The sequence below is a fragment of the Thermobia domestica genome, chromosome 17 (genome assembly GCF_964235325.1).
Source record: "Thermobia domestica chromosome 17, izTheDome1.hap1.1, whole genome shotgun sequence".
Taxonomy (NCBI): domain Eukaryota; kingdom Metazoa; phylum Arthropoda; class Insecta; order Zygentoma; family Lepismatidae; genus Thermobia; species Thermobia domestica.
In genome coordinates this window covers 145,790,201-145,818,026 of record NC_137470.1, presented here as the reverse complement: position 1 = coordinate 145,818,026, position 27,826 = coordinate 145,790,201, and the positions used below count along the sequence as shown (strand labels likewise).

At 37.3% G+C, this 27,826-nt stretch overlaps 1 protein-coding gene across 3 annotated transcripts in view; it reads left to right on the top strand.

Annotated features, from left to right (window-relative positions):
• LOC145674390 (uncharacterized) overlaps positions 1 to 27,826 on the top strand; it is a 253,542-nt gene that overhangs the window by 209,744 nt on the left and 15,972 nt on the right. For 2 of the 3 annotated variants that reach the window (XM_081744379.1, XM_081744377.1), the window contains exons 12-13: positions 4,596 to 4,673; positions 27,692 to 27,824. In XM_081744379.1, the coding sequence (XP_081600505.1) occupies positions 4,596 to 4,673; positions 27,692 to 27,786 (173 nt within the window). In that variant the 3' untranslated portion in view covers positions 27,787 to 27,824. The remainder of the gene's footprint in view (positions 1 to 4,595; positions 4,674 to 27,691; positions 27,825 to 27,826) is intronic. The other variant, XM_081744378.1, reaches the window with a different exon arrangement.

Here is a 27,826-nt window from a genome sequence, read left to right as displayed (position 1 = left end):
CTTATTTATAAAATACTATTTGAAGAAAAAAAATAACGGATTAGAAAAATAATCACAATACATAACACTGCATATGTATAATTATTTCCTTTAATAAAATCACACTTTACTTTCTCACTATACTTTAGCCCTTTGTTACTTTATATATATATTAGGATTGAAGATTAAGATAACGATCTCACTAGATATACTTTTCTCGCACTTGGGGGATTAGCACTGGGGAAAAATCACCGGGATAATCCCACGAAGTAATATAATTGCTGCTCCAAACCATCCTGAAGAGTCGACACGAGTCTTCGGCAAAATTACGTAGTCTCCAAAGTGGAATGATAATGTTGGAGGGCGCGTTATAACTGGTACGCACAAGGTGTGTGAACCTGGGGTTTACTGATTGGAGCTAGCCGTAAGAAAACGTCCTTCACCGGCTAATAGCTTGTGCCCCTTAGCACAATATCATACTTGGTTCCCGATGCGACGTGCGTGGTTGCTGCTCACAATTCCGGAGTAAGACCCCTCGAACTTAGAGGTTCGAGATACGAGCTGCATTGGTCCAAAGATCAATGTTGGCAGTTCATTCTTAAAAGCTCTCAGGTTAAATCACCTGTATGTACATGCAAATAGAACATAAAAAGATTTGACGTTAATATTAGTCCACTGGCCACGACGCACGAGACATTGCGATAACTCGACTGTGAGAATGTTTAGATAACAAACTGGTAAAGCGATGTGGCTGGCGACGATTTGACGCTTGGACACCTGGTCTACTCTGATCTGCTCTAGTCTACTGCAATATTTCAATAAACGATTAAAGAAAGCATTTAATTCAGTTCCAAATAACTGTAGAATATATGCTGTGCATATTAATAAGTCAGGGAGAAACACTGAGAAGCTTCGTTGCCCACTGAAATGTTCTCACCACAAAGCAATGTTTTAAATATATATACGAATAGACGTTATAAACTTCTCTGTCCTGTTGCGTGGGAGAAAACAGTTCCCATAGAAGAAAGAACTTATTGGCGTCGCAGAATATAGTATAAATCGAAAAAAATGGTACTGTCTTTCCAAAATATACAGAGCGTCCACAAAGAAATGCCTCTATAACCTGGTGACGGTTATAATGCTATTCAGTATTGAAAAATGTATGCTAAAATTCTGTGACCAAGAGTGAAGCTAGGGGTGCTAGACTAGCAAAAGTGAAAATTGGTATCTTGGGGGTTGTTTAGAGAGCAATTTTAGAAAAATTAGAAGCTGTAAGGAAAAAAAAAGTTAGTTTCAAGCAGTTAATATTGATTTATGTTTAGTGGTTTAGTGTATGATTTCCTGCACACATACGGATCTGAAATACGTAATATGTATAACCATTTTGAAGATATTACTATGAAAAAATAAAAAGTTAGTGCATATGTGTCTACTAAAAACACATGAAGAGGAAAATTGATGGGTGAAAATGAAACTGATGCTTAATCACTTGCTAGTACTGTTGAAAAAAGCATAGAAGTATATAAAAGTTTGTCATTTCTAAATAACGTAACGGACCTGGCACCCAAAGAGGTAGCATCATCTGCTGCTCTTTTACATTCATGCTATACAACTGATCTATATAAGGCGTTAGTTGAAGAATATATTCATCTACATACCCCTCTACAAAGTTTGTCTTTCTCTCTAAGAATATTCAAGAAACCAGTTCCATGATTCGACAAAAGAATATGCAAAATATTTGTATGTAGGTATACGGTGCATTTGTTTCTGTGTATCTCTGTATCCAGCAGTCACCAGCGCGTTAATTTTCGTCATTAAGACAAATCAAGACATTTCCTTTCTTTTGTGTCTTAGGAACGTTTACAGAACCTTTCTTTCTGTTGAAAGTGACATTTTCTAAAATATCGAGTGTGATGGGGTTGTCATCTTGACCTAAAACGAAACAAAGAAAACCTCGTATTGCTAAGTAATCAAATTAACCACAATTTTATTAACTGAAACTGAAAGTTATTTATTGTTTTATTTGCTGTGTATATTTTGTTTTTAACTTCAGCTTAAATGTTGATTATTCCCTTTACTGTCTCAAATTTTCTTCATCGGTATTTATTGATATTGAGTGGACTTCTTTCTAATGGTCCGGGGCGGCAAAGATGTTGAACACGGCCGTGCATTAGCTTAAGAAAAAAAAAATCACACGAACGGTTTGAAGTCCAAACCGACTGATTCGGTTTAAGCTACAAACCGAACCGAAACCGGTTAACCGGTTTTTGGAACACCCCTATATACAGGTGTATCGAAAAGGACTTTACATTTTTGAGAACTCATATTGGTTTATTTATTTAGCTACAGACATGGTTTTGGTGTCATTTTGTAGCAAAATTCATATATATATATATATATATATATATATATATATATATACAGTAGAGCGTCGATTATCCGAACGTCGGTCAACCGAACGACCGCTTAACCGAACTGTGTACTCGCTCGCACCTGTTACTCTCCCACCCTACCGTCCATCATCCCCCTCACTCCCAAACCAAGTTTCCCACAGTAGTCGCCGCACTGAGCCACCGCTGGCGGAGCTTTGCTTCTAATGGGGCCTTCATAAGGCGCTGCTGACCGGCCAAGCCGCCAGTCGCTGTGTTTCAACAATCAGCACACTTATGTCGGTTTGGCGCTGGCTGTAGAAGTACAGTACAGTACACTTCGATTATCCGAACAAACCAGTTTTCCGAACACCCATGTCCCCCAATTACTTCGGATAATCAACGCTCTACTGTATATATATTACCTTGTACCTAAAGAGGTTCAATGTGGCTTCCATTGGTGATGAGGCACACATCACTTGCTGTACAACGTCTTCAGACATACTGAAGATTTGTTATGTCTTACCGAACATCCAGTTTCACTAAATCACTTATGCCACTGATAAATAATAGGCCTACTGGGAGGATCTTCACCATACTTTGTACGAAAATTACGGTGCACAGTTGTCGCAGACTTGAATTTTTAAAACCAAAACACACAGCTACTCTTCTTTGGACCAGTAAAGGCATTCATTTTGCTGCAGCTGCCGCTAGCGCTTGCGGTGGCTTATTTCTGAACCAGTGTAGTACGTGAGGGAAAACTTGATGTATTTTCCTATAAAATGACACGAAAACTATGTCTGTAGTGCTAACTGTTAATATTCCAAATGTTTAATTACATGTTAGCTTGATTTTAATAAATTGAGGCCTCTTCCGGAAGAAGGGCACATAGGAAAATACATCAGCCTGTGCCCTTTTTCCGGAAATCATTGAAAACGAACCGCCATGTTATACTGTAGGTGGTGTGAAAATTTCATCTCGATAACTTTATTTTTGGCAGACTGGCGATATTGTTTTTGTAAGCCTTTGCACTACTGTTTTGGCGCACAGCTGACTTCAGACCCTAGCAGCGGTAGCTTCTTTCTTATTTGACTGTTTAAAAAGGAACCTCAGCAAGTTTCAGAACCAGGAACAGTAGTATTGTTGTCAAATGCCACAGCTGGACAAAACAGAAACACTACAATAACAAAATGTTCTTGGTTCGCTAAAGTTCATAAAGTAGAAATAATTTGTTTATATCCTGTGCGTGGACACTCGTTTAGCCAGTGTGACCGGAACTTCGGGTTTGTTTGAAACAAAATTAAAAAAAAAAAAAAAACTTGGAGCGAATCGGATCTGCTAAGCCATGGTTAAAATCCATCGTTACCTGTCGACAGAATCGATCTCCTTTTGAACTGACAATGGATAAAGATTTGATTAAGGATTGGGACTTTGGGACTCAGCTCCTGATCCTTTCTTTCGTTCCAACCCATCATCAAAAACTTCAAACTACACCATTATGTAGTATGTAATGATAAAGTACACTGTATCAGGCATTCTGCTGTGTTCTACAGTATTACGTACATGCCAACATCATCTTATCTTTCAAAAACTAATGTCGAAGAGTTGAGTAATATTGACCTTAAGCCTGTCCCTTTTGTTGGAGTGAGCAAACAGAAATAGAAAGATGTTCGGTCTTTAATGAAGTTCTTGTCAGCTGAAGACAGCACCTGGATTGAATATATATTGAATGAGTATGAACAGGACTAAATCCATAATACATCTATTGCGATGGGTAATAGCTTATATTTGCTTTATTTAGAATAAAGACATTATTGTGATGCATTAATAGTGTGCTGTTTCTTCAACCAACAAGGATTTTCAAAAAAAGGGCATATAAGATTTTATACAAATATGTTTATAAATATTTAAAATAAAATATTTTTTCATTTAATGCAAGCTATTTATTAGGCAAACAGATCATTTATATTAAGAAAACCTGTAACAGGTATTTGCAAGCTTATGTTATTGTTATATATTCTAATAAAATTTTTAAGGCTCTTTTTCTTCATTCACGAAAACGGTCTATGTGCCCTTCTTCCGGAATAGGCCTCAATTGCTCTATCTTAAATAATTATATAAAAAATATTGTATTAGTATCGTATCTAGTATTGTATTAGTATGACCCAATGTAAATATTTTGTAAAAAAAAAATCTATGTAATTTTTATTCTGAATAAATAATTGAATTGCATTTTTCTCTATGCAGCGTTTCGGCCGTCAACGAATTGGAGGAAGTCATCCATTTACGAACCTCCGGTAACGAGAAGTGCAACAAAACAGTGTGGTAAGTTCTCTTGTGTTCGAAAACTTGAAATATATATGTAACGTGTTGTAGTTTAAAAACACCCGACATTCTCTCTAATTTACGTAGTTGTATAACAATTTGCATTTTGTAATATGATTGTCCCGTTTCTCTTATTTCGAATCGAAGTAATTATTACATAATGGCACTGGAAGAAAAAGCAATAATAGTATGTGCAACTAATGTAACTTTGTAGATTTTTTTTTTTTTTTGAAATCCTTATTACCCCAAGACCGTCATTCTGCTGTTTTCTCCATTGTCCAATTTTTTATTCTTTGTTTTTTTTCCTTCTTCTGAGTCCTGCAATAGTATTTAACACCTTAATTTTTTTCCGATTGTACTCTGCATAATTTATTTCTCTTACTGTGTCCTATTATTTATTTGCAACCTCATTTTAACAGTACAACTATTACAAGTTTTAAGAACTATCAAGAAAAAAGTTTACATAGCATTTACACATACGCAGCGGGAGGCACGGTTGCTCAGTGGTAGATTGCTTTTTTGCCTGGGGTTCCTGTTTTGATCCCCGGCTAAGTAAGCATGGTGGGCAACATCGTGCCTGTGGGTTTTCTCGGGCTATTCCCGTTCCCTCCCACTTTATCATTCCACCAATTCTTCTATTATCATTCACTTACGTTAATCATCCGTCTCCCTTAGCCTAAAGGGCATAATTGTGGAACGTTAGACTTCATTTTTCGAAACATATACATGAATCATACATTCTTTCATTAAACCACTGCAGCTCAATTAGGATAATTGTGACAGTTGTGTTAATGGAAGCTTAAGCTGAACGATTTTGCGTAATTCGTTGATTTTTGATGGCACGGTGGCTCCGGCCAAGTAACTTCGTGGTGGGTAACATCGTGTCTGGGTTTTCTCGGGGTACTCCTCTCACATTCTCATTCTAACAATTATTCTGTCATCGTTCACTGGGCTTAGTCATCCGTCTCCCTTAGCCTAAAGGACGTAATTGAGGAACGTTAAACTGCAAGTTTTCCTTTGATTTAATTTACACATATGCGTGCGTGACTAATGGAGGTATGTCTTCCATGACTTGTTCTACTATGTAGTGGCACTGAACGCCTTGATCTGTGTTCTGCACTAAAACATGTCCTATCAGTTCTGTATGTCCCACCGAACTAAGTTTAAAAGCACGCTAATTAACATTACTTGTCTCACATACTGTTATTTTGAATTTCTATTTTACACATTACATGACGTATACATTTTACCGTATATATTGTAAAATTTCTTGGGTAGAGCAATAAAATGTACACGGGATTTGGACTTTCCTTTCACCTTTTTATTATAAAAAGCATTTTATGTACACAAATTATAATAAGTAATTCCTCTAATATTTAGGTAAGATTAGATAGGAGCCCGGTAACCAAGCGTCGTGGGCTTTGAGGTGAGATACTCTCGGTGACCGTGCCTCGTGAGAGGGGTTTTAGGTGTTTCGATCAATCTGGGAAGATTGATGTTGGTCGAGGCGTGCAGGTCCCTTTTATCCTCTATTGTCGGCTTCCTTCATTGATTCTCGTCCTTCCGACTGTTGGCGATGGTGATCGACTCCTTTTGGAAACCGTCGTCTGCTTTTTTTTTTTATTTTTTTTATTTTATTTTATTTATTACTAATACATGTAGTTCACACGTGGTTATTGCATGACGTGTAGACATGCGGAACCTTACAATATATTTTAAAAGTTTTAGGGGAGTACGAGTTTTCAGTGGTACAACGCTAACGCTTGGTGCGTGGATCTCTGGTTTGATTTCAGCTCACACCAAATGGTCTTTGTGGTGAACAAACACTATATGTAAGGGTTTTCTCGAGGTTCTTCTGTATTTTTCATTCTACCATTTCGTTCATTATCACCATCTGGGGAGCACGGTGGCTTAACGGGAGAGTGTTTACCTCTGCTGCGTGGGGTCCCTGGTTAGATCCCTGGACAAGTAAGTTTGTGGTGGGACAACATTGAGTCCGTGGGATTTTCTCGGGGTTCTCCCACTTCTTGCCACAATCTCATTCCACCAATTCTTTCGCCATCATTCCCTTGCATTAGTCATCCGTCTCCCTTAGGCAAAGGCCGAAATTGAACGTTAAACTGAAAGATTTCGTTTAATTTTTTCGTCACCGACTGTCATCCTTAGCCTCGATTTATAACGTTAAATTACGAAAATAGTTTTAAGTACACAGCTACATGTAATTTTTTTCTTTGCTTCATTACTTTCGAGCGATGGTAACAAAGAACAAACTCTTCTGATAGCAAAACTAAATAAAATTAGTGATTTCAACAAATTTAAACATTTCATGAGCTACACGCTGAAAAAGATTTTTGGATGTCCGTCCATCCTGACGAATGTACAAACCACCCCCTAGATACAATACCATTCAATGCATCTGGTCAAAACTTTAAAGATTTTATACGTTTTATCAAGGGTGGTGGTTGAACTTACTTTAGAAAACAATGATAGTTCACTGGAGAGTGAATATTAAAAATTACTGTTTTCTTGAAAACTGCTCTGGGGGCATTAAAACCACTGATTCTTCACTTGTCCTAATAATAAGCACCAAAGCATTTATTCAGAATCATTACTATCTATTTTCAAATAATTAAATTGAAGCTTCGCAGTTTTAAAGTAGCAATTGAATCGTTACAACATACTACTATAGAAACACAAATATTAACGCTCAAAACTAAATGTGATTGAGAGTCTTGTGCTGTTTTGAACTAAAGTTGTACTTAAATGGTCACAATAGTTTTAAATTGCAGTAGCGCCATCTATTGGCATCAGCAATGCATTTAACGACATCTATTAGCGTAATTGTGTTCTATTAGAAATTAGCATTACGCAGACTTGACATGGTTTGGTATTATAAATAAAATTGTTGCTAATCCTTGTACAGTGAAACCTCTGAATAACGGACACCAATGGGACATGAATTTTTGTCCGTTACTGAGAGGTTACTGCAATGTAATTTCTCACAACGGTAATTGCATGCAATAGTATACAGTAAATACATTATGTATGAGCGTAAATACGAAAAATTCAATATGAAAATACTCTATTTAGATTGTATTTGAATAACTGGAAGGATGAAGAATAAATTCATTTGTGTTAAATAATATTATTACTGAGGTATGTGTTAATATATTCGTATACTGCAACTGGCTAAACTCTTTTGTTTACCAAAAAGCCATGCTTTTTCCTCTACAAGGGTAATAGAACTCATTAGCAAGTGTCCTCTGAGAATCCTCACTACGGCTGCGGAAGAAACGTGTATGTGTATGTGTCTGTGCGTAGAAAAAGGGACTAAATTTGTTAGGGAAGGGACTAAATTTATTATATTTCGTATAGAATTCATGGCCATACGACTGACCCTGCATTAGTGTTGTTGCTTATTGAAGATTTTCTAGAATTTCTACCAGAAAGCAGTTTACTGCGGGCAGAAAAAAAGAATTATTTCAAGTTCAACTTGAAGCTGTTCTGTTTGATAGTGTATGATAGGTACACTTATGGGAAAAAGACTTTTCTGTCTACTGTAATATATCGCAGAACCGAGAATAATTCATGTCCGTTATGAAGAGGTTATTCAAACGTTTGGTAGGAAAAGGGCTGTCCGCGTCCGTATCTGAGAGTGTCCGTAAAAGGGAGGGTTTTGTCCTGTAAGAGAACATATATTTTTGCCCGGACAAAAAAATTTGTCCGTATTATAGAGGCGACCGTTATTGAGAGGTGTCCGTTAAGGGAGGTTTCACTGTATTAGTTTTTTTTTTAACAATTCATGTCTATTTACTGGTGGTTTTAGACCTCGATTCCGGCCAAGTAAGTTTTTGGTGGACAACATCATGTCTGTGTACTCCCTTTTCCTACCACATTCAGATTCCACCAAATCTTCCATTATCATTCACTTGTCTTAATCATCGTCTCCTTAGCCTAACAGATATAATCATTGGACTTTAAACTGAAAGATTTCATTTCATTTTTCATTTCAGTAGTTGTGTTAGTTCTGTTTTTGGATTAAATTTCTCATTAACTAATCTTTCCTGTTTCGTGAAAACTGTTCAGGATTTTTTTGTAGTTTTTGTCGCTGCTTGAACTAGAGATGAAGAAACGTCCTTTTTTAAGCGGGAGTGGACGGAGATTTTTCCCCAACAAAAGCCGGCTTTGTTGGAGGAAAGACGGAAATTTTCGCTTTCTTGGCTATTTATGACATTCTTTTTCGAGTACTATTATTGTGTCCCTATAGTACGTTCTACAATTAAGAAAGTGCGATTACAACATCCAATATTTGTGGCTTTTATGCTCAGTCTATCTTGATCGAGTTTTCAAACTGGCATTGCAGTTGTTGCCAGCAAGTGCATGTTATATAACCATCATAACCCAAATGTCGTTTTGGTTGCTTAACCATCTTATCAAGCTTCTGGAAGTTATACATCTTGGTATATGTTTTACTGGTTGCCTAAATTCAATCAGGCTGTCAAGAAAAAAATACCATAAACCAAGAAAAAGAGGCAGAACTTTATACATATGTATAAAATCTCGTTTTACACCTCGTTCTGTGTTGGAAAACCTTTTATCCTAAAGTTCAAAGAGTTCAGTGTACAAAATTAAAGCTATTAATGGTTATTTAGGTATCATGTTAGTTTATTGTTTTTCACAGAATTCCTTTTTTCTTTACTGTTATAAGTCAAAATTTTGAAGAAATTTGTAGCTAGCGTGTTAAACGTTCTCTCTCGAATTTAGGTGCCTCAGTAAATATTGTACGTAGTTATGAAGTTTCAGTTTATTCATAACAAATTTTAAATAATAATTTTGTGCCACGAAATCTATTACATTCTCAGAACAGTCCTTGTTAACACTATTGAACTTTTTAGTAAAACATTTTTGTGGATGAACGTTAACCTACAGCTCTGTAAACAATTCTTAGCTACTAGAGTCAGTCCACCGATTTACACCTTTTCCGTTCTAACGAATGGCCGATTTTCTTACATTCTTGAATCTTTCAGAGTTTTCTCTTCAAAATGACAAAAAAAAAAAGTTTTTTTCCCATTTTTTTTCTCCCGAGTAATCATAATGCAATGGGACAGAAAAAGGACACCGGCTTAATTCGAGAGCCATCTGTCACGGAAGTAGGTGACGTAAGAGCAAGATTCTGTAGATGACGATATCACAATGCTAGCATAAAGTTCGGATGAAATGCGCTGCGCACTATGTGAAGGGATTATTACGTTGCCTTTCGCGTCGTGTACCAAGAGAACGAACGTGTTTTTGTTATAAAAGAAAATTAGTACCACCATGGTTTTAATTTCGGAGTGTGTACATAACGATGGGTTGTTTCCTCACATGTCTCAGTGGTGTGGCTCTTACGTCAGTCGTATTTTTGCTATTCGAAGTCAGGTGAGTTTGTGTTGAAAAATATTTGAGAAAAGTTGAAGTGGGGGAAAAACCTCTCGTTTTATTTTTTGTACATTTCTCCAAACCTGACCGACATGAGTTTGCCTAAAGTTACTCCAAAATTGTTGTTCAACTTCTGATTTAATTTATCTGTTGCTTTCTAGTAGATTATTTTAAAGTATCACACAATGTGTAGTGTAATACTGATACTTCTTTGAGGTTTTCCCCTGAGACATTAGTTATAATCGGAGTTGCTTCGATTGAATTTTCCTGAAACTTCTTAGAGACCATAACAATTCAAAACAAATACTTACTATTTCTGCCAATTTCGTAAATAAAATAAACAAACAATAAAGAGAAAAGTAACTCGGAGCTTCTTTTTTTCTAGCTCAAGTATAGTATTGGAAAACTTTTTTATACCTCCGTAGTATTAACGACAGTCAAATCCTTTGAAAAATGTGGAAAAGTTTGTTGCTTTTTAGTTGACTTAATTCCAAAACGAAACTTTAGTTGTTCTTTAGTGTATTATGAATTTATTTTAGTCGTCATTTTTCAAATTCTCCATGCTTTCACTGACAGACACCGAATGAAATAAAAGGTAAAATGTTTTCTTTAAATTTAACGTCCCACGAATATGCCCTTTACACTGAGGGAGATGGAGGATTAAGGCAAGTGAATGATGATATATGAGTCAGTGGAATGAGAATATGGGAGGAAACGTGAGTACCGCGAGAAAACCCACGAGCCCGATGTTGTCCACCACAAACTTACTTGGCCAGGGATCGAACTAAGGACCCCACGCAACAGAGATAAGAGCTCTACCATTGAGCCCTCATGCTCCCGTATGAAATAAAAGATACGGGCCACGCTATTGAATTTTCTCGCTCCCTTATATTGAATTCAATCTGTCTTGCTGTGCAGTTATCACAAGAACATGTATTTACGAAATATGAACAAAATTATGAAAATTTTGGAGTATACTAGTGCCCAAGAGTAAGTATACCTTCTTGGCTTTTTCATGAAAATTTACATGTTTTATTGTAGGAATGTTCGTCAAACATTTATTTATGAAGTACTAGCAGCGTTCACCCCGCTTCGCTGCGGTCACCCCGGAACGCAATAAACGTTGTTACTTAGATAATTTTTACTTTTTCGCTTTCAAGTGATATGATAAAAACCATAGAAGATTGCATTAAATGTTAACATTATATCGCCTGTCATTTATGTTAACCCGCCCCGCTTCGCTGCGGTCACCCCGGAACGCAATAAACTTTGTTACTTAGATAATTTTTACTTTTTCGCTTTCAAGTGATTGCAGTAAATGTTAACATTATAGCGCCTGTCATTTATGTTAACCCGCCGAGTGACACGGTCATGCGGGTTGCATATAAATACGTTTATTTTTACCTATGATGATCTAACAAAGGATTTGTACGTTATGGACACTTGAATGGTCAATTATCTCAAGACACTGGTAATTAAAAATTAAAGTGATATGATAAAAACCATCTAGGGTCCAAATCCTAATAACCCCCCAAAAATAAAAGAAATTGGTTCAGCCGTATTAGCGTGATGAGGGAACAAAGGATTTGTACGTTCTCTTTTATATATATAGATAGCAGCGTTCACCCCGCTTCGCTGCGGTCACCCCGGAACGCAATAAACGTTGTTACTTAGATAATTTTTACTTTTTCGCTTTCAAGTGATATGATAAAAACCATAGAAGATTGCATTAAATGTTAACATTATATCGCCTGTCATTTATGTTAACCCGCCCCGCTTCGCTGCGGTCACCCCGGAACGCAATAAACTTTGTTACTTAGATAATTTTTACTTTTTCGCTTTCAAGTGATTGCAGTAAATGTTAACATTATAGCGCCTGTCATTTATGTTAACCCGCCGAGTGACACGGTCATGCGGGTTGCATATAAATACGTTTATTTTTACCTATGATGATCTAACAAAGGATTTGTACGTTATGGACACTTGAATGGTCAATTATCTCAAGACACTGGTAATTAAAAATTAAAGTGATATGATAAAAACCATCTAGGGTCCAAATCCTAATAACCCCCCAAAAATAAAAGAAATTGGTTCAGCCGTATTAGCGTGATGAGGGAACAAAGGATTTGTACGTTCTCTTTTATATATATAGATAGCAGCGTTCACCCCGCTTCGCTGCGGTCACCCCGGAACGCAATAAACGTTGTTACTTAGATAATTTTTACTTTTTCGCTTTCAAGTGATATGATAAAAACCATAGAAGATTGCATTAAATGTTAACATTATATCGCCTGTCATTTATGTTAACCCGCCCCGCTTCGCTGCGGTCACCCCGGAACGCAATAAACTTTGTTACTTAGATAATTTTTACTTTTTCGCTTTCAAGTGATTGCAGTAAATGTTAACATTATAGCGCCTGTCATTTATGTTAACCCGCCGAGTGACACGGTCATGCGGGTTGCATATAAATACGTTTATTTTTACCTATGATGATCTAACAAAGGATTTGTACGTTATGGACACTTGAATGGTCAATTATCTCAAGACACTGGTAATTAAAAATTAAAGTGATATGATAAAAACCATCTAGGGTCCAAATCCTAATAACCCCCCAAAAATAAAAGAAATTGGTTCAGCCGTATTAGCGTGATGAGGGAACAAAGGATTTGTACGTTCTCTTTTATATATATAGATGATTGAAAGAACTATACTGTATTCAAGAAAGTTGTCCAAAGACTATTCTCCCCAAGAACAAACTACCTCTTGCGGATTTCTTCATGAGAAATGACTTATTACAGGATTATTAATGAAATATTGATTAATGCAAAACAAAATCTATAGAGCAGTTTTCGAGAAAATTGCATACAGTAAAGCTCCAATTATCCGAGAGTGCCGCGAAAAAGATTTTTTATTTATTTATTTATTTATTTTAACCCAGCTTCTGCAGTCACTTTCAATTATTTTCATAACTAATCACTGCGGATTGACACTCAGCATGCAAATAAGTACTGTATGTTCTGAAACATAAAAAGTAAATTGCATCTTAAAAATTAATATTTCCAACAATAGTGCACGTTTCAAAGTGAAACTCTACTCTCATAAGCAGAAGCTAATTGTTGTAAAATTGTGAAAAAACGGGAATTGGGAAGAGTGATTTGCGTGGTAGTAAATTACATTCATTATTCTTTGCGGAGTGAGAGTCCACGGACGTCCACCGGGGGATTAATTACGAGCCAAATAATAATAATAATAATCCAAGTCAACAACCAAGAAAATAGGCCCTACAGTGCAAAGATCGAAAATTACTGACAGTTATATTGTGAATCGTAATCCTATAGGCCTTCTCGGAATTTGTGGATGAGTGGCAGACTCTTGCTCTTTTGTTTTGATCATGGATTTCACATTCTGCACTGAGCTTGACGACCTGTGCAATACAAACAATAAACGTAGCTTGTAATGCTAAAATACTATTTTTTGTGTGTTTACACCTCATTTTTAGCAGTTTTCGGGTTATCTGCGGTGCCCTTGCCACCCAGTTCTTCGGATAATCGGCGCTTTACTGTATTTATATTTTGACCCTTAGGTAAACTACCCTTATTTTAGGATGTATGAAGGAGAGTCAAACTCCGCCTGGATAACCTTACAAAAACCGTAGTTTAGAAGTTATTCCGGGTACAGTCTTTAGACGAATGTACGTACATCGAAAAATAACAATTTCTGTATGTAGGAGATACGAAACGTCTAAATCCGTTGAAATCCTGAATTCGAATTTTTCACGATCAGCATTCTTCTCTCTTAGTGTATGGCTATTTGAGAATGTGTTTCCGATGCGTTACTCCTGCAGCGAACCCGATCTAAGTGGCTACTCAGTAATTTTACTTTCGCCTGAGTTAAAAATCATACTGCGAGCCATTCAGGGTTTCCAGTTTTTTGCCACGTCCAGGTCTATAATAGCAGAGTTCCAATACTCTGTACAAAGTATCTTTCAAGCAGCTGTTTCTTGCTAAAAATTCCCTTGCTTTGCAACAAGTCTTTCCCTTCCTTTAGACATCTTTTAAACAGCAGGCACTCTATTGTTCCGAAACGCACCAAATACGCTCGAACCGACGTTTTCTGCACGTTTTTATTGGTTTCACGTTTGTAGCGCATTCTGATTAGCCATCCACATTTAAATACATGGTCAGCGTATTCCAAGTGCACGCACGAGCAATAAAAACGCGTTCCGAACGCTTCGAATAACTGCTACTTATTGTCGGAAGTAAAAGAGGGGATTAGTGAGGGTAATGTGAATGGGATATATATATATATATATATATATATATATATATATATATATATATATATATATATATGTATAGGAAGCAACTATCTACACTAACAAATTATAACGAGTGTTTTAGAAAAAAAACGTACAGTGCTTATAAATCGCAAAGTGAGAGAGGGTTGATTTTAGTGTTCTGTGTGCGTCATATATCTCCCTTTCGTAGGGCTTTAGGAGTCACCGATAATTTTGAGGGATGAAATTTTTGCATTATTGAGATCATATGAAAAAACAGCTTCTGTAGGAAAAAGCTTTTCATGTGGTTCACTGTTAAGGAAATGACCACCGCTGTGCATTTTGCAATCAGATAAAACGTACAGTTAAATGGAAGCCATTTCGTAATGATATCCCATATGAAAAGTTTCTTACAAAAGTTGTTTGTTTTTCCACGTTGTTTCTAGTTGTGTAGAATATTGCATACGTTACTATTTAGAATTATCGGTGATTCCCGGGACCTCATCGGCAACCAGAGCATTCCAGTCGATGTGCTCTGTTGCCTTTCCTATCCCACTTTTTGTTTCATTCTGAAACACTCGGTGTAAGTACAAGTATAGTACGGAGTGACTCCCATTATGAATGTTTTCATTGCAAATATCTTAAGCCGTTGTGCTGCTTTCTTTGTGTTTGTTGATGATGGTAAAATATCAACTGAAGGGCCCTCTGCAGTAACAAGGTAAGTGAAAAATGGAGGTTTTGAATGACAGAGCTTATAAACTTAAAAGTGCAACGTGCTAATTAACAGGAGTAAATCTGTGTGTACTGTATATATGCCTATGGAGAAAAGTAGTGTAGTACCTGGTCTGTGCTTTGGAACATAAAATGACGAATACCGAAAATGGGGAATAATACATAACGAAGGTGGAAAAGTGAGCATTTACCTTGTTATTGCATAACCTAAATTAATGATGAAAAGAAAAAGGACAGAAGGAACACATTAACGACGTGTGTGACAACGTTTATGTATTGCAATACACGAGGATACAAAATATCAATAATCTGGGCGTTGTAGTAAACAAATTCCGGAAACTGCAGTTTCCTAAGCCTTGTTTAATATTCCAAATCTGACACGTCCATTTTAAATTCAGAATCCGGGAGCGCAGATAAAAACGTCAGCAGGATTCATCACGACAAGAGTAACAAATTGTAGAAGAGCTTCCATATCTTCTTGAAATCCTTGATTCCCGGTTTGACCGGTTTCTTGAGGAAGAACAGAATGGTATCCAGTGGTGGTGCCTGCACCGAATAGGCTTTTTCTCCTAACTATGTTTCCGAAACTGACACAGATCCATGTGGGAGATATCTCACCCCCTCCCCTTTGCACAATTTACTAGTAAATCCGAAAACTGGATTTGGATTAGATATCCAGATTTAAATCTGATTCCGGATATCGGGAATTCAAAGTTTTGAAAATCCAAACATTCCCATATCCAGATTTTTTTACAGCACGGTTTTAATGTCCATATTAATATCGAGGAAAAAAAACAGAACACTGCATTTCGCCCTTATTTCGCTATATTTCTTTGCCAGAGTTCACTTTGTTTTTTCCTCTTCATACCTTCCACTTCTGTCGTTCTTCGACTGCTTCCATTTTTTCCATTTCGAAACAAAATCGTCAAGTATGTATTCGTACCAGTGCTTTCACTTTAACGGACCCTTGAGAACAAAGTTACAGACACGTTGCTTCGCCTCGCCCGCATCTATCAGTGCATTACTACCCGCAGATAGTGGCGCCCTCTGTTTTACTCATAAGGAAACGGCGACTTGGTGCAGATGAATTGTGTTTTTCTCATAACTCACGCTTCGAATACGCACTAGAGGCGACGGAAAAGGAAAATAAGTCCACGCGCCTTCTTTACCTATATTTTAGCAGGAATCGAGGTAACTCGACTTACCTTGTTATTGCAGAAGGACCTTCAATTATTCGAACTTCTGTCCAGAATAGTGATTCAACCGGCTCTACTTGAGCCCTGAGCAACTGCCCCAACTCGAGCTCCGACTCGGCTCGGTTCAACTGAGCGAACAACTCTAGCCGGCTCGATTGCGATGCGCCATCGACTTGAGTCGGCTCGGTTGGTGTGAGCCATCAGCTCGGTTCGACTCAGCTCAGGTGAGACATTGGCTCGAGCTGGCTCGGTTGGATGAGCTGTTGGCTCGGCTCACTTGTTGGTTCGGCTCGATGGTGATGACTGAGCCTTGACCCGAGCCGTTACAACACTAATCCACAACAGTGCCCACGTTGTAAGTTAAATTTGACTTGTTTGTTTTATGAAAATGTCTCATAGAGAAAGTGTATCTTTTTATCGATTATGAATATTTTTATAACCTGTAGTTTTTAGTTTTGGGTATTTTAAAATACTTAATGTTGGATCATTGTTGTGTTTGGTGTCACGGATATGTTTTAGTTTGTGTATGTTCCTTCCCGAATCCTCTATATGACTATCTTAGCATATGCATGAGAATCTGTATACACCTGCACAATCCAGCGAATTAGTAAAGCAACTAAGCTTTTGTGTGTTTAGAAAGTTTGTATCTGAAAGCTTTCTGCATGACAACGAATGAAGTAAAGCAATGCCTATCTGTTGGTTGGTATCACTTTTTTTTTTTAAATCGATGTTTTAACATTGTTAAGTTTCTCGTTGTTCATTAACATTCGTTCTTTTGTTTCTTTCTCGAAGTGTTCCAACTGTAATAATTCGATTTCCTAATGTGCAGTGGAATCTGATTTCAGTAATTTTGCCATTGGCATGGAGTTACGCCTCTATGAAGAAGTCACTTCAAATAGTAGCTTCTGTTTGATATGAATGTATGCGTTGCATTGAATACCTGCTGTAAATCGAAATTTTTTTGTACCTTAACATTTATACTAAACCAAGTCTACGCGAGAATCGCAAAATATGATATGTACACTTGTACAGGCAAGCAGATTTCAACCTTATGAAAACCCATTTTGTTTTTACCAGCGAACTGAAAAATTTAAATGTAAATCATAAGGTTGAAATGTGCTTGCCTGTATAAATGTACATCATTTTTCACCATCAACTCGCATGACTTCGAAACGAAAAAACTACGACCTACGTAAGATCGACACTGATGAGGTACTGTGTATATACAGGGCAGACACAAAGTTGTTTTCCCTAATATGTGAAGAAATAAAAGAAACCAGTTTACTTACTGCACGATATTTCTTTAACTTGAAAGTACTCTACAAACTATCTCCCATCATGTTCAGTGCACAAGGTACATCTCTTCAGCACTGACTCACAAATACAATGACTCAACCTAGGATTGGTATCCAATCTCTCGAATGATTGTTCAATTAGCTGTTTCAAGTGATTTAATCCGCCGGTTGCTCGGAAAACACATCGTCTTTGACAATGCGCAGCATGGTATGAAGTCACATATAGAGGTGGCGGAACTTTCGTACCATGACGACCAATTCATCTAAATGTTGCCGAAGAAATCCTCACAACAACAAAGTGAGGCGGTGCTCCATCCTGTTGTCACGTGAACTGAATGTTTTCGTAACGAAAGCTATTTTTAATTTCTGACAACTTCCAGCAACATCTGAAGGTATGTGTCATTGGTAACGGTTCCTTCAAAAAGAAGGAATAATTCTATAGCACCACCATTCCAGATACCACCAAACATTGACACCAGAGATGTTTAACTCTTCTGTAACAATTTCTTGTGGGTTGATATCATTCCATTGAACACAATTGTGTCTAGATACGCGGCCGTTCAACTTGAATTAGGCTTCATTTGTTCACACAACTTGTTACTTTTCGTTACGTTACGTATTTTGGGGAAAGCGACTTTGTGCCTATAGTTGGCGTTATATATATATATATATATATACAAATGCTACTTTTGTAAAGTAGGATTTTTTTTTTTTTTTTTTAATTTAGCCACTACCAACTTTTTCCAGCATACAGATCTCAGTGTGACTAACTATTAAAGCAAAAACTGAAAAGTGACCATAAAGTGAAACATCCTGTTTTGCCACCCTGACATTGATTGGATTTATAATGTTGAAATTTGCTTGCCTGTGCAAGTATACATACCATGTTTTCTGTTTTGTTATTGTCGCAACTTAACGGATTTAGAAGCGTGGCCATAGATTTTCTGATGTAGGTTGTATTGACATTTTGATCAGTTGCCCGTGTGCACAGGGTTATCGTAGAGAGTTGAGATTTGTTGTATCTTCTTTTATTTAACAATAGCTTTCATACAGTATGCTACTTGACCCCAGGTTCCATTTGCAAATTTTGAGTTGGACCCCGCCTGGGACCCTGCGAGTGCCCCGGGGACACAAATTTTTCATTCAGAAGGTGCTGGGCTCCCCACTCTAATTTGATATGTATTCGCTGAGGTTCCTTACCTGACCGTTTCCGAAAAATCTGAACCGGAAGCTGACTTTGTAATATATAGTATGGAGCTCAATTTCTAACTTTTCACGCTTATATCTCCGCAATGGTTGCGATTGTGGATGTATCCCTTTTCGTGTTATGTTCTTTTGGGACAAGGTATCCAACGACCATAGTCTCGATTCGAAATCAGAGTTAGACTTGGATAGGTTCCCTCGTTAGTCTTATATAAATGTTCTGTATTAAAATTATACATCTAGTTTTGAACTGCGTGTGTTGCGCAAGATTACGTGCGTTAAAAGCTCAACAGCAGATTAGTGTGCTTTATTTGAACATGGTTTTGTTTATAGTTGTTTAGAAGACAGAAGAGATAGTAATATATCGGTGTTTCAACGTGATTTTTCCCCTTCAAGAACCATAACAATTTCTTTTTCAGTAATTCTGACATTGTCATTTGGGTACAAATTTGAGGGTTTGCAAAAGGAATATTTTCTAATAGTAGCTTTTGGTTTATTTGGTATACTGAATTTCCATATATATATACTAGACGCCTGCTACAGGGTTCTCAAATGTCCCGGATTTTAAGGGACATGTCCTTATTTTATGATTTTGTTCCGCGTCCCGGGGAGCTTTCATACGGGACAGCAAAAGTCCCGTATTTTGCCCAAATGACAAATTTATCTCAGACAACGACTTTGAAGCCCGCAATTTTTAATGAGTCGTCATGAGTGTGGGCAGTAAGTGGCAAATGCTATTTCAGAAACGCTCGTGAGTTGCCAAATTTATTTAAGGTCGTCTCCTTTTTCCTAAGCATCCCACCCTCAAATTCATTCATGGAAAGAGTTTTCTCACATATGAATTTGAAATGAACTGACACAAGAAATAGGTGTCCTGTCCAGTTGATGAAAGCTGAGTTTTTTGACGGCCTAAAGAAAAATCCAAACTTGAAAAAGATTATAAGTGCAGTTAAGTCAAGCGTGAAGTACGATTTTTGAAGAAAGTAACCTAAAGCCAACGTTTTAAAAGTATGATTTACCTAATTTTTCTTATAATAATTCTTTGTATTAGTTCAAATTTTGTATTTCTTTCAGTCTAAAATTATTACTGATGCCTGGCTCATTTTTTACCACTAGGTCATGTTTATCAAAACCCTTCCTTTAATACTTATTGAAACTCGTCAACCCGTCCCTCATTTTGACTTTTTTCATTTGGCAACCCAGGCCTGCTATAATTTGAAGTTTTTGTTCTCATTGATAAAAACATACTGCTTTCAGGTGGTACACGGACGTACTTAAATAATTTTCATACACAGATACTCCAAAAACATCAGGCACGTAATATATACGCACAGAATCGCTACACGCATTTAAACTGAAATTTAACATTTGGGACAGCTTGTTTCGCAAAATCTCAAAGGTCTGTTGAAATGAGTGTCAGAATTACTGAAGTCAACTAGATCCGGAAAAGAAACAACATACTTATAGTATGAATGCCTGGAGAGGTGTAAGCAGATTGACTGAAACATCGGTGAAATTTGACATTAGCAGAACAAAGGATGGTACTAGAATATGAAAAGATGTGCCTTTACTTCAAGTAGTTTGAAATAAATTCTCGAAAGGGTATAATACATGGTAACCTAATAGAACTTGCCACAATTTAAAGGCTAATAAAACAAAAATTATTGCATATTGTTGTTTATTGAAAATACAATGGAATTGAAAACAGTTTGTAATTACTGCAGGCTTTCGTGTAAAAATCTTCTTACACTCTCCCTAGGAAGCCCAACAGCCGCAGCATGTCGACCAGGTTTCATTTCTCCAACTTTGTTCGGAAATTCTCGACCAAGTGCAATATGGTCTCCCGATAAGGAACGTGTTCTTTACGTGGAATAGCAAACTTGAAGCGAAAAGCTCTTTGCACTATGGTCACAGAACTACTGATTTTGAAAAAACATTTCGACTGCGTACGCGCTGTGAGTTTTTAACTACACCATGATGACTGAAAACGGCAGAAGAGTCCTGAGCAGAAGCAATCTCCACTCCTCTCGCCCATCCTCGGACTGCGCTAAAGGTGATCAAAAGGGGGAGGTATTATTCGGTATTATTGACAATAATTGTATTGTGGATTGAGTCATTTGAACACAACAGAACAGAGTAATTCAAACCAACACGAAAGAATTTCAATCTGGTTTCAATATCATTTTATATTTTTGAATAAACTAGTTTCTGTCTGTAATACTTTGTGTGTTATTATCCTTAAAAAGTGAAAGGTTTAGTTGAGTCACCCTGTATAATAAATCGGAATAAACTGACAAAACTCGCATACGTGTTTAGAACTTTAATACAAGAAAAAAGTTTACCTGTAATTGTAGTCGGAAACGTCTAATTACGAGGATGAGCCCAATTTAAGATAATTAGTTGAATAGTTCGTAGGGTTGCTACACTTGAAAAAAGAAAACAGACAAACTTCGCATAGGTGTTCAGGATCTCGATACAAGAAAATAAATGTCTGCAGCTTTGGTCGGAAACGTCTAATTACAGAGATGGAGCCAATTTACGGTGATTTGTGGAATTGGACGAACGATGGTTATCTTAAATTGGTTCCATCTCCGTAACTAGACTTTCTGATCCAGATCCCAGATAAACTTTTTGTTTTGCGTAAAAATCACATATTTGTATTCGTGCTTGTACATGCCACAGGTAGGTTGACACGTAATTTCCACATGCAATTCTTATCGTAACTTCGTTCATACTTTGTGGCATGCGATAATTCAGACAATTTGTCTTAGAGTAGTTTGCGAGAAAATCTCGCACTTTTTTTCAGTCATCACATTCCATTGAGTTTGACATTTAGGATAAATACCAAGTGTTGGCAGTTTCACCCTTGAGCACGTTATGCTTGGTTAGTGTTTCTCAAACTGAAAATGAAATGAAATGACATCTTTTAAGTTTTACTTCCCACGATTATACCGGCTAGGCTAAAGGAGACGGTGATAATGAGACATGGGTGAAGTGATGGAACGAAGAAAGTGGCAATATTTTACCGTTTTTGTTCTGTCGACAAGTGGGCGGACGAACCTAGCCGCTCTACTTGTATAAGTCTTCCGGCACTTAATGCATAGCATAATTTGGAAGTCTCTAAAGATTGCTTGTGAGATATCTCAGTTATAAAAAGTCTGAAAGAAACTGTTGGATAGAAAATCCTGGGCTGACATTTGGAGCCGAGACCATAAAGTCAGAACGCAAGTTCCACTGCAATGGAAGTTCTTGGTTTCTGCGAATATCTTGAAGATACAGCCTCGAACATATTACTTTCTCTAAAGCACGTTTTGGGTACAATTGTAATATTTTCCAAATGTGAAACAAGTTTCTCTCATATGAGTCCTCTAGTAACTTCCTATAGGTCATCTGCTTGTACCAACAAACTTATGTACTCAGATTCATTAGGATAGCAAGACTGCCTCTCACAAATTAACAATATATAGGAACTCGAGAATAATTCGAGGTTGTTATTCTGTGATTGATACTAAATCAAGAAGCGATCTAGAGGCAACGAGAGTATGGCAGTGAATGTTTAAAAGTGCTGAGTTGGTGTAATAGCAAATTTGTGGTGCATAACAGCACTTGTTCTGTCAGAAATAAATAATAATATTAAAAAATCGCTATTCGTAAGTAATGATATTACAATGCACTAGACACCTTGGAACCAGGCAATGTTAAATGCTGCTCTGACAGATTGAAATCATAGTAGACGTGATGCCTGTCGTTGAAATGTGTTTCACGTGATTTACAAAGACCTTTCGTTAGGATTGATGAAGCACCTATCGACTGAAAGTGAGAAAACCTGTAAGCCTAACGATTTTCGGCAAATTTTGAAAATGTAATGATTGAAACGAACACTGAAACGGAACATAAATAAAATTCATAAAATAGTGAACGAAAACAATACGATAATAATAATATGATGCTGAAGTTGATACAATACTCTAGTGCAAATTAGGTAACATAATCAGGTAGTGTTTCTTATGCAACTCCTGGCGTAAGCATATGGGAGCTTAAACAGCGTGTGTAAATGAATGGTGCGGTTTTAAAAATTAGTAATTGATTTATTACCTTATATGGGCAAACCTTACAAATATAAGCAGCGGAAACTGTCCCAAGTTTCTGGTGCATTAATCACAATCTTTCAATATGTGCACCCTAGGTCACACGACACATATCTACACGGTAATCAAATTCTTCGCATACTCGTTGTAGATCGTTGTAGTTCATGCGTTATCCGATCACAAACTTCTTCAAGGCACACGGGCGTTGGCAATACATAAACTGTTTTTAACAAACCCCCAAAGAAAGAATTCGTAGTGTTAAATCTGGCGAACGGGTTGGCCAGGGGAAAAGGTGTTGTCTTCTATTGCAGCATGTCCAATCCGGCGGTAGTGAAGAACATGATTAACAAGCTTTCGTACATTCCTGTGAAAATGGGGCGGAGCACCGGCCACGAACTGGAATTGTCACGTATTTATATTATTCGTGTGTGGTGGATCTTTCCTAAACTGTGCACGAAATTCACGCTGCACTGTAACCACAGATCTGGACACCTCGAAACGGAGCACACAGAAAACCTTTTCCTGTTGCGACGCCATCTTGGAAACTGACACTGCGGCCCCGCAGTAATCACGACAAACTAACCAGCATGACAAGCAAATATCAGGTAGCGCGTGAGAAACTTACCTCTGCTTACGGTGTAGGTTTTATCCGTGTAAGATAATAAATAGATTTATTAATTTTAAACCGTATCATTCATTTATAAAAACGCTGTAGTTTCACTCTAGGGGTGTGTGTGTGAGTGAGTGAGTGATACTTTATTTCTCGGTAATTGCTGGCCGGATTTGAACCAGACACTGTAGGCAAGTATCCCATCGTCTAGGGAATAAAGATCGCTATATTTGGTAGGCCAGCTCGGCCAGGGACAGTCTGTGCACGCCGGGATCCTATGAGTTCGATTCATCTCTGCTTGTTTGAAGTAGGAACTACTTTTATTAGTCATTTTGTTCTTCGTATCACAATACCCTTGTTCCCTACAAAAACAAATTTATCATTTTCCCTAATGCTTCGAACATAAATAAATACCAGAATACTTAAATATTTTCAAGTGGTATTAGCCAAGATTCCCTTAATTTTATTTTTGTATTAATACAAGAGAATACATATTAGTTGTTTTTAATCATTGAAAGATATCAAAAAATATTTTATAGAGTAGATAGGGTAATACATTTGATAAATGTTAATTCTAGGAGACAGTGAAAAATGCTTCTTTTGTAACTTCCAAACTATGAGATTCTCAGCTGTAGCGTGTGATCAAAATTTACTTGAATTTTACTTCTTCTATCTTTTCTGGACTAACTATTAATCTGACAAGGGACCATTCCGATTTGGTGAATTCAGTTGCTGAAAATGATTGTTAGCACTGGATTCAGCATCAAAAGAAACAGAGAAAAGGAGGGTGTTTGTTGGCAGATCGTATACAGGGTGAGAGATAAATGAGGGCAACGTGCAAAGATAGAACATAGAAAATGTCTAGAAATGTCACTTAATTTTGAAACAAGTAGAGGGATTGAGTTCAAATGTTGGGTATGAGGAATGCATGTAAAGCTCCACTGAATAGGCATAATATGAATGATGTTTTAACTGCTAATTGCATGTAACTGGTTTTGAGAAGAGTTACCAGTGTTACAACCGGCACATTTTGTTGGAGGGGGTCATTAATATATCAGAACCCTGAATGGAACAGGTGTCTGTGCAAGATACCACGCCAGCATTCATCCAGTGGAACTACTTCTCATTTCGTTACACGTTGTAAACATCCTTCTTGATGTGTTCCAGGATTTGATTGTCTCTCTTTCTACCCCTCGTGCATAGAACGTGCTCATGGAGCATACTACAGGGTCTTTAGTTCCTCATTCACGTCACTTTTACAACAGTATTGATACATTGCTTGTTACAGAGGTCTCAAACTGTATTGACCACTATTGATTTCAATAGACGATGTGCGTTAAGAACCATATGTCACATAACCCCTTTCCCGTATATTCTTCCTGTGCTAAGTACAACATGGCAGCTTTTAAGATGTCCCCCATGATTTACATGACGCGTATTCAGTGGAGCTCTACATACATTTCTCATATCCAACATTTGACCTCAATCCCTTTACTCGTTTCAAAATTAACATGACATTTCTAGACATTTTCTACGCTCCATCTTTGCAATTTGCCCTCATTTATCTCCCACCCTGTATACAGTCTACCACTAAACATCCTCTTTTTCTCTGTTTCTTTTGATGCTGAATCCAGTGCTAGCAATCATTTCCAGTAATTGAATTCACTAAATTGGAAAGTTGCCTTGTGAGGGACCATTCAGGACCACTTGCGGTCCATGGATCATGGGTGGGATTCCTTGTTATACTTAAGTTTCAAATTATATTTAAATTTCTTGTACTTTGAACGTAATCGTCTTTTTCATTAGTCAGAATAATAATAATAGAAGCTTTTGTAAATAGCTGCGCCCGTCGATTAACACAAGTCTTTAAAGCAGAATCTCTACAATTATCAGTCACCAGTATTCTTTATTCTCGTCATTGACAGTTCTATAAAAGAGGAAGCAATGTGACCAACTTGACTGATAACACTGGTGATTATTTCTCTTCAACGTAGTACTTTCGCTGTCCTTCGATCGTCCTTTATTTAGGAGGGTGTATATGTATATATTTAGATAACTTCCGCAATATGTGTGTGGTTCTTTCCCATTTTCATCCTTTTTTCACTATGCCGTTTTGATTTTTAACGACATTCTTTCTCCTAATCAAGAATCACGGTTTTAGGACGAAGTACAAGGAATTGAATACTATCATTTGGAACAGTGAGTACAAGATCATTTTTTGGTTTAATGTTCTCTGAAACTCTCTGAAAACTAGAAAAGATCTGACCTATTTTCATGGACAGGACTTGACACTTGAAACCCACCATGTTTACTCTCTGCTGAAATGAACTCCGATAGCAATAGTTCGTGATTTTTGGAAGTTACTAGCGTCTCGCTTCAGCACCGAGGCTATATGAGACGTGGACCTACAGTTTTAAGGTGGAATCCGAACCACCGTAATGCGTTCAAATTTTAATAACGGTGTACCAGGAGTCAAATCCGGAGCCACTTGCAGAAAAGACGCGCGCGCTGGCCAATACAGTGGAACAGTGGGGAGGGCTACTGGTTTTCATCTTTTCATTATTTTTTATCAGTACAAGGAAGCTGAGAGATCTTTGCGTGGTAGTTACAATAGTTATGCAAAAGAATAAGAACTTTCAATATTCAGGAATGCAATATAGACAGTTCGTTTAGTAAAAATGTGTTGGCAGTTGAATCGTAAGTCCAGAATCGAGCATTAATCATAGTTTGAGAAAAGAAATTCATATTAAGTGCTCTTTCGTTGCAGAATCAGATTCAAGAAAACTTCCTTTTAAGAAACTACATACATTAATTTGCTAGGAATGAGTCCAAAATTGAACCTTGAGTCTGGGGATAACCTATATATTTCCTGAAAGGGTTTGTCGAGCAAGTTCCAAAACAGGTGTCAATTCCTTACCCGGAAATGACCCCACCGCTTCAGAATTGGAAATATATAGAGCAAGTTGACTATATGTCCTGTCAAAGTGCTCCACATGACTGGTAGATTAAGAATATAATATGCACTACCCAATTACATCCTATATCAAGGTAATAAAACCAAAAAAATGATTATTTCACTATAAATATCCTATATTAGTGGACCTATAAAGTTGAGAAAAGCATATCCATAATATCCCGTCAACAGTAAGTCATTTGGTAGCACAACTAATGTGATTCATTGTTATTGCTAGATGTGACACATTCGGTGCACGTATTTCAATTTCTATATTTTCCACGATTTCAGGTATATACGTTGTCAGATCAGTACTTCATTGTATGTTCGTGAACTGCTCATCTAGGCGAGTTGTTTGATAGGTCACACGGTACATCACGTTCAATAGATTTTGAGTTACTAATTAGGGGAGACTAGTCGTGGTAGTAATTTGAGCTTATTTACTCGATCCGAACAGCTCTTTCTTTGTAGGTATGTAAACCCGATTGATCAGCCTCCAGGGTTTAAACCCTCTAGCCATGACAAGGCCCGGATAATGAGAGGGTAGAAGGCCCCGGTGGATGTTGTTTTCCGGAGCTTGGCTTTTGTTTTTCGCCAGTGTGTGAGAGGCATGTAACTCACATGTCACTGTCCTGGCAGGATGGTGCTGCCAAGACTTGGCCTTTGTTTCAAAGGTATGAAGGCCACCTAACTCACACTGCCTCACGATCACTCTATGGCGTGGTAGTGAGGTTCACTAATAGAGGATATTTATAATGAAATAATCAATTTTTTGGTTTATTACCTTGATATAGGATAAAGTGGGTAGTGCATATTATATTCTTAATCTACTAGTTATGCGGAACACTTTGATGTATAAGACATATAGGTTAAGTTGTTCTATATAGTTCCAACCCTGAAGCGGTGGGGTCACTTCTGGGCATGCAATTGAAACCTGTTTCGGAACTTGCTCGACAAACTTTTTAGTAAATACATAGATTTCCTCAGATTCAAGGTTCAACTTTGGACTCATTCCTAGTTACAGGATAATCAAGAGGTTCTCCAATATTAAGTTTATTTGGATAAGTTACTATTTAATATATTAATAGTAATGCTGTATGAAGATACCGTTTTGATGTGTATTGCAGTTTATAGGTATTGATTGCGGTGTTACGAGATGTAAATGTTTCACATAATCATAAGAAAAGGTATATAACTGTGTAGACTATTGTTAATGGTCGTGGTTTCAAAGTGTGCCTTTTTTGCAGTTTCGACTAATATTGATGCAAATAACACTCAACCCGATATGGGCAAAGGGAAATGCAGTAAGGGTGTTCGGGTGGGTACAGGAAGGTCCACGTAAGGCGTTGCTCAGGCCAGTCGAAACACCCACTCTCAAAAGT